The sequence below is a fragment of the Alligator mississippiensis genome, chromosome 12 (assembly GCF_030867095.1).
Source record: "Alligator mississippiensis isolate rAllMis1 chromosome 12, rAllMis1, whole genome shotgun sequence".
Lineage (NCBI taxonomy): Eukaryota > Metazoa > Chordata > Crocodylia > Alligatoridae > Alligator > Alligator mississippiensis.
This window is the reverse complement of record NC_081835.1, coordinates 16,543,674-16,561,736: the sequence shown is the minus strand read 5'-3', so window position 1 is coordinate 16,561,736 and position 18,063 is coordinate 16,543,674. Positions and strand designations below refer to the sequence as shown.

Sequence of the window (18,063 nt, the reverse complement as noted above, 5' to 3'; positions counted from 1 at the left end):
CATGCAAATGCTGCATGGGTATCGTGCATGCTAGAAATGGGATTCAGCCATTTTATTAGTGCAGTTGTCTCTATTACTGTTATGTTTTGTGACTGACAGGCGCAGGAAATGATCCATGACTGGCATGTTTGAGACAGGTATTAAAACTGGCAGTCGGTTAGCAATGGCTTTTGGGTTTGCTTTTGGTTTCTGCTGTAGTCATGCATGCTTCTTTGTCAGATAAAAGAGCCAAACTTTCACTTCTGGTATTTCCAGCTGCGTTTGGATTTATCTGAAGGGAACCAGGCATCCCTGCATTTGAGTGTGCCTCCCCCTGTGGACGAGTTGATTACTTACTATGTCTATTCCCTTTTCCCCCGTCCTATTTTCTCTTCCTCTTCTAGGTCCAGGCCTGGCCTTCATCGCCTACCCAAAAGCTGTGTCCATGATGCCGCTGCCCACCTTCTGGGCAATCCTTTTTTTTATTATGCTTCTGTTGCTTGGACTGGATAGCCAGGTTGGTAACTGCGACAGCAGATGTTTTTCTTATTGTTTCCTTTGTGCTGGCTGAGAAAGCTCATTAAAAATGGGTGGATTAAAAAGAATATCTCTAAGGCTGCTTACACCAGCTTGCTTATATGCTGTAGAACTGCCAGGCATTTTAATGGGAAGCTGTTTTGCTCTGAGCAAAGAGACAGCAAATGAGTCAGCGGTGATCAGTGTGTTCTTGCTTGGTAAAGTTTTGCTATCAGGTCCTAATGGTATCCAAGAGGTGGAGCAATACTCTGTGGCCCAAGTAACACCCCGTTCCCTCCTACAACACCATCCTTTATGGTTGGTATGCAAGGTTATCCTTTTTTGGGGGGAAGAAAAAATAATAGCCACACTAATAAAAGACAATAGGGGCCTGTTCCTCTATGGCACTGAGTGCCAATGAAATCAATTGGAGCTAAGATTTCTGAGTGCCAAAGTCAATACACAGTGTAATCATTAACAGTTAATAGAAATGCAGGTTTTGGCTGTTGTCTTGCTCCAAGGAAATTCAAAGGTGCTGCCATATGTCTGCAGTAACATAGCCAGGGCAACTCTAACCGTGCAGAGAAAAGCAGCCATCCTTTTATGGCCTGTTCAGCAGAGGTGCTGACGTGGATGGTATCAGCGGGAGCTCAGCATCTCTAAGAAGCACGCTGCTCCCTCTGACTTAACAAAAAACATGCCGATTCTTTTAAGTTTTATTAATTATATAGCACAGGCTGTTAATTATCAAGCAAAGAAGAATCAGATCACTCGAGCTAAGAATGGAGAGTTTCTTGTGGCCGTTTAGAGGAACACGAGTGATTGCTCAGAGGAACGTTAGTAGTTGTTTAGAGCAGCGGTTCTCAACCTGTTTTGTACCAGGACCCAGTTGTACGTCAATGGCCAGTCCTGACCCAGTGCTCCTCACTCCCGACCCGCTGCCTCCCACCCCCAGGCCCCATCCCCCCAGTGTGTGGGGCAGGAGGTGGATGTGTGGGACAGGAGGGGGTGTATAGGGCATGGGAGACTCCAAGCAGCCTGGAACTGTCACCCTGCAAGGGAAAATCCAGTTTCCCATGTTTTTATCCTTTAAAGGAGAATCCATTTTTAAAAATTTTTTGATCCGTTGATCTATTTTTAAAGTTTGCTTGTAACCCTTTCATATATTCTTGCAACCCACTTTTGGGTCACAACCCACAGGTTGAGAAATGCTGGTTTAGAGGAACGTTAGTGTAAATACCACAAAGGACTCTGTTAGTCATTTTTAAGATAGACTCTTCCAGATGTAACCAAGGATTACGCCGTAACTGAAAAAGCTGTGGTTGCCTGAGTTTCCTGAGCAAGAGGCAACACTTTCTACTCCCCCAGGAAAGCAGCTCTACAATTATCAAAATCCACTCAGTAAAAGCAGAATGTTGAGCTGAAATCCGCTCTGCTGTTAGGAGAGATTTATAAGTGGATTTTCCCCCTGAGGTTTCCCACTTGATCTCTTAAAATGTATAGTGTTGCCATTTGTTGTAAATCACTCTTTACTGCTGAGTCTTTGAGATCCAAGGAGTGACTTTCAGTCATTTCCAGCCTGAATGTTAAATTGCCCAGTGCTGTGATTCTACAACGGAGCGCTTATGCAAATTGAAAACCGCCTACAAATTTTAAAAAAGCTCCTCACTGTGTGGAATGATTAAAACTAATTGGAGCGCTTAATTTCTCCCCCTCCCCCTGCTTTTTGGAGTGCAGTCAAGCAGGGTTGTGGAATGCCAGAGCTGCTTACGATCAAGTCGGACCAAAGGGAAGTGTTACTTTTAAAAAGAAAAACAATTTTACATAAGGCTTTATACTAAGCTAGGAGTTCAAAAAAGCATTCTAGATTAACCACTGAAAGCTGTATAGTTGCACTATATAACCACTCCACCTGATGGGCGAAGGGTATGCTTCTTAATTTGTTTACAGTGTGCCATTGGATACCATAGGTGTAATAATGGAAAGAACAGGAAAATGTATATACTGTAGAACATTACAAGTGCGTGGCCACTCCACGTTGAAACACTAACTGTGGGATGAGCCGCTTACCCCTGGGTGCAGACTTTGCTCTCCATTACATCAGAGCATCTTTAACGGAACCAGCGGATTGCACCATTGTAAGTGCTGATTGAGTGCTTGGGGAGGGCAACGGGATTTCTCCCACTAATTTTAATGGTGCTGTGATTAGCTGGGCCCAGGTCCTGTACAGCTTGGCTTTGTCCCTGGTTTCCTGCACACAATACTTATTAAACTCAAAAAAATCGACACAGTTGAGTATAACTAGAGAGCCTTTCATCACTGTTGGCCAGCCGATCAGGCTGATTGGCAGAGGGGAAGTGTGCAGGGGTTACACATCTGGAGCATGATAGAACAGCTGCATCTTTTGTATACTGATTAATTATAGAAACCAAGCAGATTCCCAAGGAGCACATAAGAAAACCAATCACCAGTTACCACACAATTATCATTTGGGTGTACTCTATTTAACTACTTTAATATGTGTAGCAATTAGTTGGCTCCATTAAAACCTCCCTATTTTCACGGACAATATATCACTTATCATCTGCCAGGTGTGATCTGCAAAGGCCTGGAAATGCCCTGCTAATCACTTTTTTTGGCAGCCCTACTGAGCTTGGTGTTGTCTGTGAGGAAAGGAGTGGGAAGGGCACCTGTGTCTTGATAAGGTGACAAGGCTACATACCAAACACCAAAGTCTTCATTCCACAGGCTGGATAGTCACCAGCAGGACCAGAAGTAGAATTAGGCCCTAATCGTGGGTTTAAACTAAGCGATGTGCTGACGGTTCTCTAGCGCGTCAAAAGAAGAACAAACGAGAACTCTTTCCCTAGTCAGAAGATTTAGGCTTTAGGAAGATTTTCCTCTTAGCTTTGTTTTTTTCCTAATTTACATTCCTCATTCATTTGGAACAGCAACAGTAGAAAAGCCACATAACTACCTTCCTGTCATCATGTTTATTTCCTTTATCGTTGCTGGGTACATATATAAAGAAACCAGCTTGAGTATTTTATAAGTACATGGGGAAATTGGAATAAACGCTGAAGCCTTGTTCCAGGTTAAGCCCACCCACACATTTTAAGCTTGAGGTTTTCAAGGAAATGAATTGCAATTTGATTATTCAAACTATTGTATTTCCACAGAGTGCTGCTAGGGTGCCTTTATGGGAAGTTTAATTGTGATATAGGAAAATGTAATGCATGCTGTGTGTTTCTTTCCCATCTAGTTTGTTGAAGTTGAAGGACAGATCACATCATTAGTTGATCTGTACCCATCCTTCCTAAGGAAGGGTTACCGACGGGAAATCTTCATCGCTATAGTATGTTTCCTAAGCTATCTTCTGGGACTAACTATGGTGACTGAAGTAAGTAACATTGATAATGGAGAGCTTTTAAAAGTAATATATGTACATATTTGTATTGTGAATCAGCTGACAAAGGTAAGTTGAAAAAAATAACACTCCATAGCTCTTGCATAACTTTTTTTACCATAAACTTCAAAATGTATTAAAAGGTACATATTATTATTGTATAGGTGGACTGTACAAACAGGTAGAAATGAGAGACAGTGACAGATCTGGAAAGAGACCCTGGGTCTTTCAACTCCTCATCACCTAGATCAAGGTTTCTCAGGTTGTGGTTCAAGAGCAGTTATGTGGATGTACAACTACGCATCCTTTCTTCATGGTTACCTTGGATGACCCCAACATTTTTCTCTCTTTTAAAAGTGTGCGCATGGTAGAGCACTACTGGATTGAATTGTTCTGGACCTTATCACAAGACAAAAACATAAGCACACAGAATTTCCAAAACCATTCCTTTATTGATGTCATCTGGCAAGAGCAAAACCGTAAAGGAAAAAAATAGAAAATCTGAATGTCACCCTGAGTAACCCAGTTTATAACCTCTTCCTAATCAGATATGTGCAGAACAGTTAAAGCCTTTGGGAATGACAGTCATTTCAAAACAAAAGCCTGAAAATGAATTACAGTGTTCATAGTTTGTAAAGATTGCTAGAAAGTGGCTTAAACCAAAGATTATTTTAAAGAGCACTGCAACTTAATTCATATTTAAAGACTTCAAAAATTCACGTATAATACCAATCACAGCCCTACATCAGTTGATTTATCTGCTGTATCATAACTAGTTCATTATGTGGTATAGTTTTCTGTTCATGAATTGCAGTTTTGTTGGGCACCCCCACTCTGTCCAGGTGTAACTGAATATGGTGCAGTTCTTTACTTCCTGATCTAACCTATTGGCAGGCACGTTTGTATTAAGTTAAACAATTTCTGAGTTTCACCACTGGGGTACTTGAACTGCAACGGTGACAGTGTATCGTGGGAATTAGCTAAGCACCAGGTTCTGGTCCATGAATTCATGCAGGTAGTCTCACTGATTTCAGTCCAGGCTTAAGGTACTATATTCAGCGTGGGAGAGATATCAGAGTCTGGCTTCAAATTAGAAAATGCCACAGGAACCTTCTGTGAAAAGATTAATATTGCTAAACTCAACTTCAGCATGGTGTGTTAGTTGAAGCTCCATCCAGTGCAACCAGAGAACTAGATTTTTATATCAGTTACACAGCTTTGAATCAGTGAAGGTATTCTGGGTTTAGACTAGTCTAAAAACCAACCAACTAATATAAAAACCTGTTTGAATAAGAGCATTATTGGGACAGTTATTTTAGAACTAATTTGTGCCTCATTTAAAACATCAGAGTTTAAAAAAAAAAATCTGAGGGGAAGAGAGGGAATTACAATAACGTCCATAAGTGATATTTTGAACACTCAAACACTCAGAAAGGTTTGGCTGTGACCAACATAAAGAGCGAGGAACATTTACATCTATATTGAAATTCAGTTCTGTCTGTTTAAAGCAGTTGCCAGAGCAATGAATCTGGACAGTTCTATGTAATATTTAAAAATGAGAGAAAAGTGAGATATTTTCCTCCTGAGAAAAATATCTTTCTGCTAGATTCATAAATGAAGGTACCTCCTGGTGACCTGCCTTGCATTTTTCATCACATTAGAGCAGTTCATGTTGAAGACCAGTTATTTCTTTCCATTATATGATTTCATAAAAGCTTACCCTAAAATACTTTTAAGAGGGAAAAACTGTCTCAGTAGATTACATTAAGTGGCTTAATTTTTTTCAATTGCTGTCAAGTTTATAATTCTTTCTATAATAAACAAGAACAGTGTGTGGGGAAATTAGTGCTAAGTACTTATTTTTACAGATGCAGCATAGAAGGTTACGGTGCTGGTTAGACACACATTTGTTTGGGATAGTTTAACTAGGGATGATCCTGCCCTGAGCAAGGGGCTGGGCTGGATGACCTCTTGAGATCTCCCCCAGCCCTATAGATCTATGATTCTACGGCATTTTTACATGCTAAAAAGCAATTAGAAAAATATTTTTGGTAGAATTTTACCTTTCATAAAGAGTCTGTTAGAACTCCCAAGCAAAAAACAATTTTAATCAGTCAGGTCCAGTACACACATTGTCTTAATGACTGAGCCTAACCTTTTATCTCTCTGTCTCTCTCCTCTATAGGGTGGCATGTATGTTTTTCAACTCTTTGACTACTATGCAGCTAGTGGTGTATGCCTTTTGTGGGTTGCATTCTTTGAATGTATTGCTGTAGCCTGGGTTTATGGTAAGTGGCCTAGTACAAATCTTCAGTGAATAATAATGAAAATAATCAGCACTAGCAAGACACCATTCAACAGTCAGAACTATCGATTCCAGACTTTTCTTTGGAAATGTTGATATTTTGCCTTCAATGTGAATTTACACTGACCCCTGAGCACTACATTTGAGCTGGGCTCAAGCCAACCTCCACATTTTTCAGGCAGACAGGTGCCCAATTAAACATTTGCATCTGTAAATTAAGAGGCCAGAGTTGAAATTTTGGCTGGCAGTGAAAAGCACTGATTGTTTCTCAAAGAACTGCCTCCCAAAGCCCTTCACTTCTACATGGGTCAAGTCCTTCAAATAGAAAACTTGTAAATACCTAACTGAAAATGTATTATATTTCCATATTTTTAATTGATACTGATTTCCTGAGTCGGACAGTAGCCAAACTTGCTACGTTGGCTGCTTAGGAATGGTTGATGCCATAATTCTTCATGTACCAGGTTTTATTTTAGTTTTTGTTTTATTATTTTTCATTTTGAATGACAGTCACATTTACATTCAGATGGATAGTATCTGTTGCTATATTTTCCTTTCTCACACACAACCCCTGCCACTCTCAGCGGACTCGCCAGCGTTAGCATTCCACTGTACCTAGATAGGTATGGAATAGCTTATGAAGGCAAAGGAAGAGAAATATCCTTTAGCCTTCCAACACTGCCAAGTAGGCTCTTCTAGAAGCCAGCCTTAGATTTCTAGACCTGTATTTCACCCTTTTTGTATAATACTGGTATATTATACAAAGTCCTGTAAAGTAACATTTCTTCTTCACCTTAGAAATGAACATCCCTGAAAAAGTAAATAGTGGGCACATCTACACATTCATTAATCTGCCTTAGGTACTATGCATTTAGTTTAGCACTTGTTTAATAAAGTACTAACTAAATGCGCACTAACTAGAGTTACTGAGCAGTAGCTCCAGCACATGCTTTTTTCATGACGCTTACTGCGCATTAGCCTAATACTGTGCAGTAGACTATCAGCACAGTTTTTAACCACCACACTACTGCACAGTGTTATTAAGCTAATGCACAGTAAGCATCTTGTGTAGTCTGTAGTCTTGTCCAGTATGTCTGGCACCCACAGCTGGATACAATCTTCTGTACGCATCAAGTCCCACTGACCCAGAACAAATCAGATTTTTTTCCCCTTTGCCTTCTCTCTTAGACCCAAGGGTGCAGATCTCCTACTGCAATATCCCTTGCTCAGTCATGTTGTATAACTATATTGCATAGCTGGTATATGCAGGCTCTGGATAAATGTTCTTTTCTTCATGGAGTAACTATATATTTCAGGCGCTGATAATATTTATGATGCCATTGAGGATATGATTGGATACAGACCTGGTCCCTGGATGAAATGGAGCTGGATTTTAATCACACCAGTTCTTTGTGTGGTGAGTACTGAATCATGCTGTTCCACAGCCTGTCCGTGGTTTTTTTTGTCATGTTGGTTTCCTTTGAGGGGAGTGGTGAATGGAGTGTCACCACGTTCACATCCCGTGTTACAAGAGACATATGTAGGTTATAAATGGTCCATTTTCTTATTCAATATTATGTAACATGCACCAAAATATTGTTAGATCTATTAAGATTGCAAAGTCAAGCACGTACACATTAGGAAAAGCCAGAATTAAAGTTGCCTGTGCAGGGTCTCTTTGTGCAGTGAGTCACAGTATTCCCCCTGGCCTCTCATCTAATCTAAACATTGCAGCCCTTCTCAACTGGCTCCCAGCCCCCCCATGTCCTTCACCAGCTTCCAACCCCAGTCTCTTTACAGAACTGGTCCCAGTCACTCCCTTTCAATTCAATCCCAGATTGCAGTTTCTTCTGCTCCCCTAAGCTTCAGTTTCCCCAGACTCCTTGTCTCAACCTATTTCTTTTCTGGCTTCTTTGCACTCTGCATTTGATTCACATGGCTTCTTCCTCCACGCTGTCCCTTGGCCAGCAAAGGGGTTACTCAGAGCATGAGACAGACTTATTCGCTGCTCTCAGTTTCGGTGCCTGGTTCTCTACTCAGTGCTTCTGTAGTTGGGTCACCTCTCAACTGTGTACATACATATAGGTGTAGAGCTCCTTCTAGGGTGTCTTAGCCTTGGTTATAAACACTTAGTAAAGTATACCAGCATTGTGTGATACTGCTTCCTTTTTCTGAGATCAAGCAATACCATATTGTATTTAAGCTACAGTGGATCCATGATTCCAGCATCATTTCTCTAACCTTTCTTTCTGTCTCTCACAGGGGTGCTTTATCTTTTCCTTGGCCAAGTATAAACCTCTGACCTACAACAAGGTCTACACATATCCTGACTGGGCAATTGGTCTGGGTTGGGTTCTTGCCCTTTCCTCCATGATCTGCATCCCGATGGTGATGGTCATACGCATCATACAGTCAGATGGATCGCTCATTGAGGTATGAATGACCCTCTGAATTGGGAAGTAGGGGGATGCTTGAGAGAAAGGGTTTGGGAGGAGGAGAAAAAGAGAAGTTTAGGCTTTCTGACATGACCTGCAGGAAAGTTACTTCAATATGCAGCAGACGAAGCAAGGCCTAAATGGAGTCTCACAAAGTTGTTTGCCCTTGCCTGCATGTTTAACAGGGGTTGGTTGCCCCTGCAGGGCCCAGGCCACAGCATGAGATCCTCCACTTTCGCCATCCTGATAAGAAAGCCTAACCATGTCATGCTGCGCTGTGTGACCTTAGTGAAACTGCCTCTGGTGTGCTGAAACCTGCTGTATTTTATGCAAAATCAAAACAGCCCTTGGAAGCCTGCCACTGTGGCCCTTGACAGCATGGGGTCAGACACTTCTGCTGCAGGGAGTATGAGACCTGCATAGATCACCAGTTCTTTTGGCAAACAATATAATCCTGTTTAAAGAGAATGCGCGCAACGTTCTCTAGCCTAAAGTCATACTGGATTTTACCTGCTTTCTATTTCTGCAAGCCAGCTAATTGTTCCCTCTGTGAGTACCTTGCGACTGAAATATACTTCTATGCAGAAGGGCTCAGTTCTCAAGCCAGGGAGATGAATCCCTGTCCATACATAGATCAGCAAGAAAAGGAAATATTCAGGATCAACCCAAATCTAAATCCTGTATCCACAAACTCATTGCATTCAGAGAGATTTAGGTCCATATAAAAATGCCATCCCTCTGACAGGCTAAAACAAAAGCCTCACAGACATTAAGAAAGCTCCTACCTGAGGTTTTTTTGGCTGTTCTCTCCATAGGATTTTAATGGTAATTTCCAGTTCCTGCCAGGGCATTTTATTGGCTTCTCATTTTCTTGTCTGCATTATCACCATCTATTAAGTGAGAGATCTAGAAGTAGCTAAAGCTGCCGTATAAGACAAGACTAAGCAAAGAAGAGTGAATATATGTCAGATGCCATCTAGTTCCTTCCTTCTGAAGTGAGAACTGGGAGAACTGATGTAGCTTGGCAGTGAACTGCTGCATTTTCAGCATGTAGAGAGAAAACATATGGCCTGGAGAAGATCCTGCAGCACTGGAGGTTCACATTTAGATGGGGTTGGGGGACTGCTAGAACCCACAACTGCAAGTTGTTTCTCCACCAGCTCAACAGAGAGGCTTTGATTTTAGGTTCACTTCCTGCCTTTGCAGAGGCATGGCTTTCAGAGGTGGGCTGGAGGGCTAGGTGCAGCACCAAGCCTGGAAGCTGATAGATTACTTTTTAGGGAGGTATGCTGCGTGCACTCAGAACCCCATCTCTAATCTTAACCCACCAAGATGAGAGTCCTCAAATAAGATACCTTAGTCACAGAGAAAAATAGGACAACAGAGCTAATCTCATTCAGTATCTACACTACTCCCTCACCTGCTCTGTTGCAGTAGTTATAGATACACACTTCAAAAGCTATACAGAACTGCAGGGAACTGTTGTGCCCTGCCAAGTCTCCATAACACTTTATAGATGGGGCAGGGTCATCTTTTGGTGAACATGAACCTTTAAGATACCTTTGATAACCACAGTGTTCAGTGATAATGGCAACAACAGTCTTTCCTGTGCACTGAAAACTCAGGTGTCATAGGTTGAGAAACTCTGTTTACTTGGGCTACTCCAAATATGCTTCCTTCAGATACACGTGCATGAGCTATTAAACAGCTTGTATGGGACTGCACTTGGGGTTTAGGAGAGCTGTGTTCCCAAGCATCCTTGGGCTATCAGTTTCTTTTTCAGCACTCTTTTTCTTCTTGCCACTGGGCCTCCTTTCAGGAAGCCATCAACTTCTCATCCATCCCGGGCAGTGTCTCATTGTTTGCTGCATTTGCCTTTTTGTCTTAAAGCAGAAACTCTATGAGGTATAGATACCATTCTTGTGTTATGTGTTGGTAGAGCTCATTGACTTTTAGGAAGATTTTGCTTCCCATTTTCTAAAAGTACAGCTAGCCCCAAGTAGATTAAGGACCTGTCTCCCGTTGGTTTCAGATTTACCTTCTGGACAAAAAGACAAAGGGGGTTGTATTGAAGCTCTCTTGAAAAATACATGTTCACTTGGTCTCAGACTGGTAATTTTGTTAATGTGTAGCCAGAGAGACAAATTTCCTGATGGAGTTACTACGTCTTCCTGTGGCACTAAGTGGTAAGCCTTTGTGAGTGCTAGCCCTGGGAGACAGCTGGAGATTGGGTCCTTTTTTGGAGAGAAGTATTTTACCGATGATAGATTTACCTGTCAGGGCTGAGGCAGCTCTTTTTTCTAACCCTTGACTGTCTTTGCCATTCTCCTTTCAGAGGATAAAAGCAGTGGCTGCCCCCAAGGAAGTGAATCGGTGGGCCAAGGACAGAGGAAGCGCCACTCCATTTTGCGCCAATGGAACTGCTAATGGCGGATTGATCAAGCCAACTCATATCATTGTGGAGACTATGATGTGAGCTCTCTCTATGAGAGGATAAACCTGCTTTAACTGCCGTTTACTAACCATAGATTCTCATAGGACCAGGTTTACAGAGCTTTATATTTGCACTAGGATTTATTTTTATTTCTCACAGAGAAGTTATTTTTTGTGTGTGTGGTTTTTTTTGTTTTGTTTTTTTTTTTAAATATTTTGTAAGGTAATCACAGCAGACACCTCTCTGGGGAGGCCAAGCTTTCATATCAGACTAGATATATTACAGGAATTTACTATTATTGGGTTTTTTAAGTATATATCTATCTCTAAATATTGTACTCCTTACCACTTGAATTGATTGTCTTGCCAGCAATATATTCAAGTCTCGGACAGCCAGGTTTAGGTGCTGGTGTGGTGGGGAACAGGGTCAACCCTAGAACACACAAATGAGCTCTGTTGAGAGGTCTTTTTTTTTTTTTTCCTTTTTTTTTAAAGAAAAAGAAAACAACAGATATTGCTCTGAGAGTTTGTTTTTCAAAGGTGTAGTACTTTTGTTTTCCTCTGGTTCAAATGAGGCGAATGACAGACTTCAGGTTCACATCAGGAAAAGGGTACTGAACACTGTGACATTTGTCATGGTCCATGCTAAAAAATGTACATATTTGCTCAATGGGAGGTGAGACGTTTGGAGTGGAGGAGAAGCGGTTAGGAACAAAAGACCAATCAGGATCATTGTCATTCCTGAGCACAGCTGAGGAGCTTCATCACTGTGGAAGGCAATGACCGCAGAAGAGAGCAAGTTTGCCAACTCAGCCCTCTTTACTCTAGCAAAATTTTGACTGCCTGCAGCAAAAGGTTTGTGCGAGTCTGAAGTTCTGGACACAACCCCTTAGTTTTCCTGCACGCTGTATTTTAGTCGAGGGGGTACTTGAGTTCAACTTAAATTTTGCTGCAACAGAACACTAGGCTTTTCTGGAGAAAAGCATGCAAGTGCCGAAGAGCTGAGTTAAGAGAAGGCAGCATTTGGTATCTGTGGAACTCCAAAACCAAAAAAAAAAATGGGAAAGATGTTTGGGATTGTTTTTATTCAACTATTGGGCTTTGATATCAGAAGAAAAACACCTTGAGGATTCCAGTTAACCTAGCAGCTATTCACAACAAGTGCATTTGCAGTAACAACAAAAAATGACACGAGTACTTAAGCACAGACTCAGGTGCTTTTCATCCATCTAGCCCCACATGCTCTACCAATGTAAGGATTATCCTGATTTGTTTGCTGTTTTTCTTACTATTGGGGAAGCAGGCAAAGGACAGGGGCCATGAAGTGGTTTACCCATGTTTCGGAAAGGCACTGGTAGAACTGGACCCTTGACCCCCCCATTACCCTGTTCTGTCACTGGACCATGTTGCCATCGTTTTTGCTTCTGTTGGTGAATGCATTTATGGGGGCTGGGACTCTGTCTTCTAGGAGATAGGGCGTTAGGGGTTTCAAGTGAAGAGTCAGAACGGTATGTGATTTTCTTTGGTTTTAAAGCATTACCTAGCATTCCAGTTTAAAGAAATTTAAGTAAGGCAGTGCTAAGCTTCTAAAAAGCTGGACTGCTGTAGCTGAGCTGAGTATTGATCAGCCACCAATATCCCTAGGCCAAATTAAGAATTATAGTAAGGGTTCAACTCCCTAAAGAATTTCCAACTTTCTGAGAGAACCATGTTTCATTAACAATAGTGTGTTTTGGCAGGGAGACTCTGCAGGAAACCAGCTCTTTCTAGTTGGGCATCATTCTTTGGAAAGAATCCTCCCTTATGTGGTACCATGGTTTGGCTATCCAAAGGGATGTGGAGAAAAGGCTTGATTCAGTAGCAAAGTCATACCTGCTCACACTTTTGGCAGCAGAGTCCGTTAGTAGCAGATTCTGCCATTTAAAGAGCAACATATCCAATTCTTAACATTCCTACATTTGCAAAAAAAAAGTCCCACGTGCTAGCTAGCCACTGCACCACACACACATGCTCTTTCTAGTCTTGTAGATACTCATGTCAAACAGACAGGGCAATTTAGAAGTTCACAATGGACCAAAACCAAAATAATAATAATAAAAAGCTAACTTCTGTAGGTTGAGCGTTGCTTTAGGTTGAGTCTATCTGTGTTTTTAAATTGGGCGGGGGGGGGAGGGGGGAGCAGGAGGGTTCTTGTTCCTTCTTCTTCCAGGAACAATAACTGCCAATATGATATTGCTTTGGTTTGCTTTTCCAGTTACTGTAGTATGAAAGGAAACACATCCACAATTTGTGATGAGAAATATGACATCTCACTAGGCTTGCCCATTGGCAGTAGTCATTTTTAGGCCACTCCAGATGTCTTGGAAATCCCTCTGGGCTGCCCTAAGCCAATATGATTCCAAGTGGATTTTTTCAGAACTTTATGCAAGGGGAAAAAATACTGTATTAAAAAAACAACCTTTAATCAAGCAAAATCAAGAGGGTTGAGTTGAAGCTAATGCTGTCTATAATTCATGCTATAAACAATTGAGGAAACAAGAAAAACATGATCCAAAGTGCATTCAAGTCAATGAAAGAACTCACTGACTGTTGCAGGCTTTGGAATAGGTCTGTAATCTTGCACAGCATCCTGTCACACTTAGTGTACACATGACAAAAACATGAATTAAAATCAGAGCATGAGGCTCATGGTTAAATCCCTTGCTTCTGTTGGGATACATTAAAATAACATTGATGCTTTGACATGGTATTTGGTTAAGCACACACCTGTTACCCCAGCATGCACCTGCATTAGGTGCTGCATATCTGGACAAAAAATTGTATGACATTTCACTTGCATATTGAGATTTCAAAAGCATCTGATGAGCCCGAGATGGAGATTTCACCATGCATCACTCATTGTGGAGGGTGGCTTTGAATTATGAACCAGAGGATCAGTGCTACACCTTTAAAGGAGAACTGGAGCCCAGCCCCTTTTTTTGACCTAACCGTGCCATTCAAATCAGTTGCTTCCATGTTCCAAATGAAAGCGTCACGCTCATACACAGTGACCTCACTGAGGCTCTTTTGGGGCACGTTTCTGGCCCTGACGTACTGTTTAGCCTGACTGCAAGGAAGGGCTGGACTGAGGAAGAGCAATTGAATCATCCTTTCAGCAAAACACTCACTCCAAAAGACTCCGCTCCTGCTAAGTTATGAGTTCCAATGAGCATGTTCATTTTGGTTTTTTTCCATTTTCCCCTAAGAATTCTGAATTTTACTTGATGGTAAATTTGCATTGCAACGTTATATTCTGCCAAATTAAAAAAAAACAAAAAACATTTGTATTTTTTACCTATTTATGATTGTAAACATGACTAATTTTTCTAATTTACATTGTAGAAACATGACCTATTCTACCTGTCTTATGTAACTGATAAATTAAATATTAAACTATTGCAACTGTTTGTAGATTAACTGGTTTGGAGCCACAAGAGAAATATCCCAACTTGTGGGCCAAAACCTTGAAACAAAATGTATGCGTTTCCAAAAAAAACCCCCAAACCTGTTTGTTTTCTGTGACATTTAATGCACCTTTATACCTTGTAGTTTCTACTGGGTTTGGAAATGGCATTTTCAAGTTAGCTGAAGTCAGAAAGTATGGGGAAGATTTCTCCCAGAAGATTTTCAAATTAAGCAGTTCCAATTATCATCTGAAATTTGGGATTCTTACCTAAAGCAAACCTGCCATGCTCTGTCGGTTCACCGCTCATTAGTCATGATCTCATTGGCTTGGCATCTATTACAGTGACATATCCAGTAGTCCATCCTTTGATAGTTATACCATGTTGTTTCATTCATAGTATTAGTTTTGGTCCTCATTCACTTTCCTTTTCATTTGTGCATTGATGAATTTAGTCCAGTTAAATCCATAAGCCTCGAAAAGCACTTTCTGAAGTGTAAGATACTGGATACAAAATGGGTCTGTTCCTGTGCAGCAAATACAATCACGGGAGCACAGCAGTTCTGTGTACCATCTGAAAAATGCTAGTATTCAACCTGATTTGCTGGATTGGGATGTGGGTCAGCAAAACTGATTTGCAGTCATGCACTTAGGAGGCAAAAGCAGCCCGCAGCCTTCTAAATATAACAAGATAAACCATCAACAGGGCATGTTTATCATGCCATACCTCCAACATTACCTCTGGCTGATCTGAGCCCTGGCTTGCTGTTAGTGTAGTATGAATCCTACCTTCTTAGGTGCGTGTGTATGTGGTTATCCGGTCTCTGTCCTGCATTTCTCTAAAGGATTTCATTAGGACACGTGAAAACATCCAGCTGATACACGTTAAAAGCCTCATCTTGGCCTGCTAGAATTTGTTGAGCACAACTATGCTTTTTACTTGTCACACCTGGGATAACTTGGGTTCAGACCTTACAGCTGCAGATATCAGTGTCTAAACCCCTTCAATGGGAGAATTGAAGCCTGAGAGCAATTGGTTACAAACCCCATATCTTGGGCTCACTGAATGCCTGGGTGGAGAGATATAGTGGTAAATAATAAGTTAAATAAGCTCTGTATTGAGTAGAGTAGACAGGGGCTAACAGCAATTCAAGTGGACTTGGGGAAAAAAAAAATAGATGGCTAACATCACCTCCAGGAAATTCAGCATATTTTTCCTACTTCCTGTAGCAACGACAGTGATGTTTCATTAGAATACCAAATGAGACCCACCACCAGACGTGTACACACACACACACATACACACGTGGTTAGGAGAGATGGTTTTTTTACTTTGGAGTTACACATTATAGGTCTTGGGAGATGACCTGATTAGGCACTCCTGGCAAAGTATGCTGGTCTTAAGAAGAAAAAAAAAGTCATTCCTCCTTCTTAGGAGTATTTTATAGCATGAATGCCATGTCACCTCACTTGAAGATTCACAGTGATGGACTGTAGAGGGAATGGGAAAAGTTTAGCCAGTCTTCACACACAAGAAGCCTAACATTCAAGACAGCCTCTAGTGAATAGTGATGCGATTAAACAAAAGCCTGAAATCCAACATGGGTGAACTTTGGGGAAGATTGGGTCAGGGATAAAAATAATAGCTACCCCTTCTGTCTATAATAGGCTGTAGAGAAACCACAGAACAACACATCCCCCAAGCTTTGGGAGAGCTCAGATATGTATCTAGCCATCATAGCTTGGGCTGATCCCTTCCAGAGTTACAAGCCTTGCATTTAGGATTAAGAGAGGTTATTAAACCTTGGATTAGACTAGTTTGGGAACCATCAGGATATAATGTTTAATCTTTGATAATTAGTTTTAACCTAAGCTACAGGTGCCCTGAATGGCATACACTTGCTCACACAGGAATTAGTATTACCTAGGGTACATTGGTTTTACACCTGTGTGAAGTATCACTAATATATTTTGAGATGCCTCAGGAAAGGAAAGCAGAGTATCTCGACAACTCCCTGCTCCTGACAAAGAAAGCATCCCTAAAGCAACTAGTGACACTTCACAGATGACAGAAAACCAATTAATGCTCCTGTCGGATCTTTTTCTGATGAAAAAAATGGCCTATATCTGCCCAAATTAAAATCTTCACATCAAATAGTTGTTTCATTTAACTTTTCACATCTTATTCCAATGAAAAACAAATTGGCATGTTTTCAGTTTGGGATGGTTTTCAGGAACTAAATCAAGAACTAAAAAAAAAAAAAATCTGAAGAAGGTCAACAAAGGACAACTTTAGGTTTGATTTAAACTCAGAAAGAAGCAAATAGCGATAGTTGGCAAGGAAACAGGCAAAGCTGCTTAAAAAAATTAGATTGGAAAATCCATGAGACATTCTACCAATTTCTCTTGCTATTTTTCACCAAAACTGAATTTTGATAGAAAATGTTACTGAAATGGTTGAAACTCTCAGCTTCCAGACAATCCCATCATTGATGGAAACTGGTTGAAAAAACATTCAACAACGTTGTTGTTAGCATATCCACAAAAAAAGTCAGAATTGGAAATAAATCTTGCTGGGGCTAAACAAATTGCACTCCCTGAGCAGCATGGAATTTAAAATAGGTCTAACCGAGAGCACCGCAGGTTTGCAGAGCAAGACTGAAACCTTCATTTCAGTGCATTATCTTTGTCACCTGTCCTGGAGCACATGCAAACCATTTAAACAGCCTTAAGTGAACGAATATCTAATGGCCCAAGGTGTGAGATTTGACACCCAAACAAGAGTACTGGGAGAGCAGAAAGTGAAGCCTGATTGGGACTAGAGGACTTGCTTCTTTATTGTGGAACATATTGTCTATAGATTGCTGATCTCTGCTTCTGCATCTGAGATGTAAAAAAGGTTGTATAGTAGAAAAAATGGGAGAACTCCAGTGTTGAGATTTTGCGGAGAAGCCAAAACATCAAGGGTCTTTTAGAATTGGTTTATGATCGGCTTCTGTCCAAAAACCCAAGGATGTTCTCTCATTGGATTCAAAGTATTGCTCTGAAACATGTGCTGTTTTACTAGGATGTTGTTTTCTCAGTGTAATGTTGTGATTGTTACCTGATAGCTTTCCAGGGACTTCACATTATAAGAGGTGGTCCATCTTGTTTGATGTTTTTGGCTAAAAACAGTGGTGGTTTTTTAAAACATCATTTAAGTTCCTAAAAACTGTGACTGTAACATGTGATGAATAGTACATGGCAGACTGAGGACATGTCCGTGTCCTCCTTTAAAAAGTCATCTGAACTTTTTTAAAAACATTTTTAAAACATTTTAAAAGTTTTTTGTTCCAGGAAGAAATATTTGTATTTGAATAAGATCCTGGAGTGTAACTTAATCCTAAAACTTAGCCTTTGTGTATATGGTAAATGTTTGTACTTTGCAGTTTCTGTTTTGCTTTTTAGAGAAATAAAATGTATATCGATATTTTTAAGTCATCTTTGCTTTTTTAGATGGGTTTGTAATCACCTTATAACAAAATAAAATGTTCCTTTATAAATTGAA

General features: G+C 40.7%; 1 protein-coding gene across 5 annotated transcripts in view; it reads left to right on the top strand.

Moving 5' to 3' along the window:
* SLC6A6 (solute carrier family 6 member 6) overlaps positions 1 to 18,063 on the top strand; it is a 70,502-nt gene extending 52,439 nt beyond the window's left edge. For all 5 annotated transcript variants that reach the window (XM_059715670.1, XM_059715668.1, XM_059715667.1 and 2 more), the window contains 6 exons: positions 384 to 496; positions 3,758 to 3,895; positions 6,087 to 6,189; positions 7,523 to 7,623; positions 8,469 to 8,639; positions 10,977 to 18,063. In XM_059715670.1, coding sequence (XP_059571653.1) covers positions 384 to 496; positions 3,758 to 3,895; positions 6,087 to 6,189; positions 7,523 to 7,623; positions 8,469 to 8,639; positions 10,977 to 11,117 — 767 coding nt within the window. In that variant the 3' untranslated portion in view covers positions 11,118 to 18,063. The remainder of the gene's footprint in view (positions 1 to 383; positions 497 to 3,757; positions 3,896 to 6,086; positions 6,190 to 7,522; positions 7,624 to 8,468; positions 8,640 to 10,976) is intronic.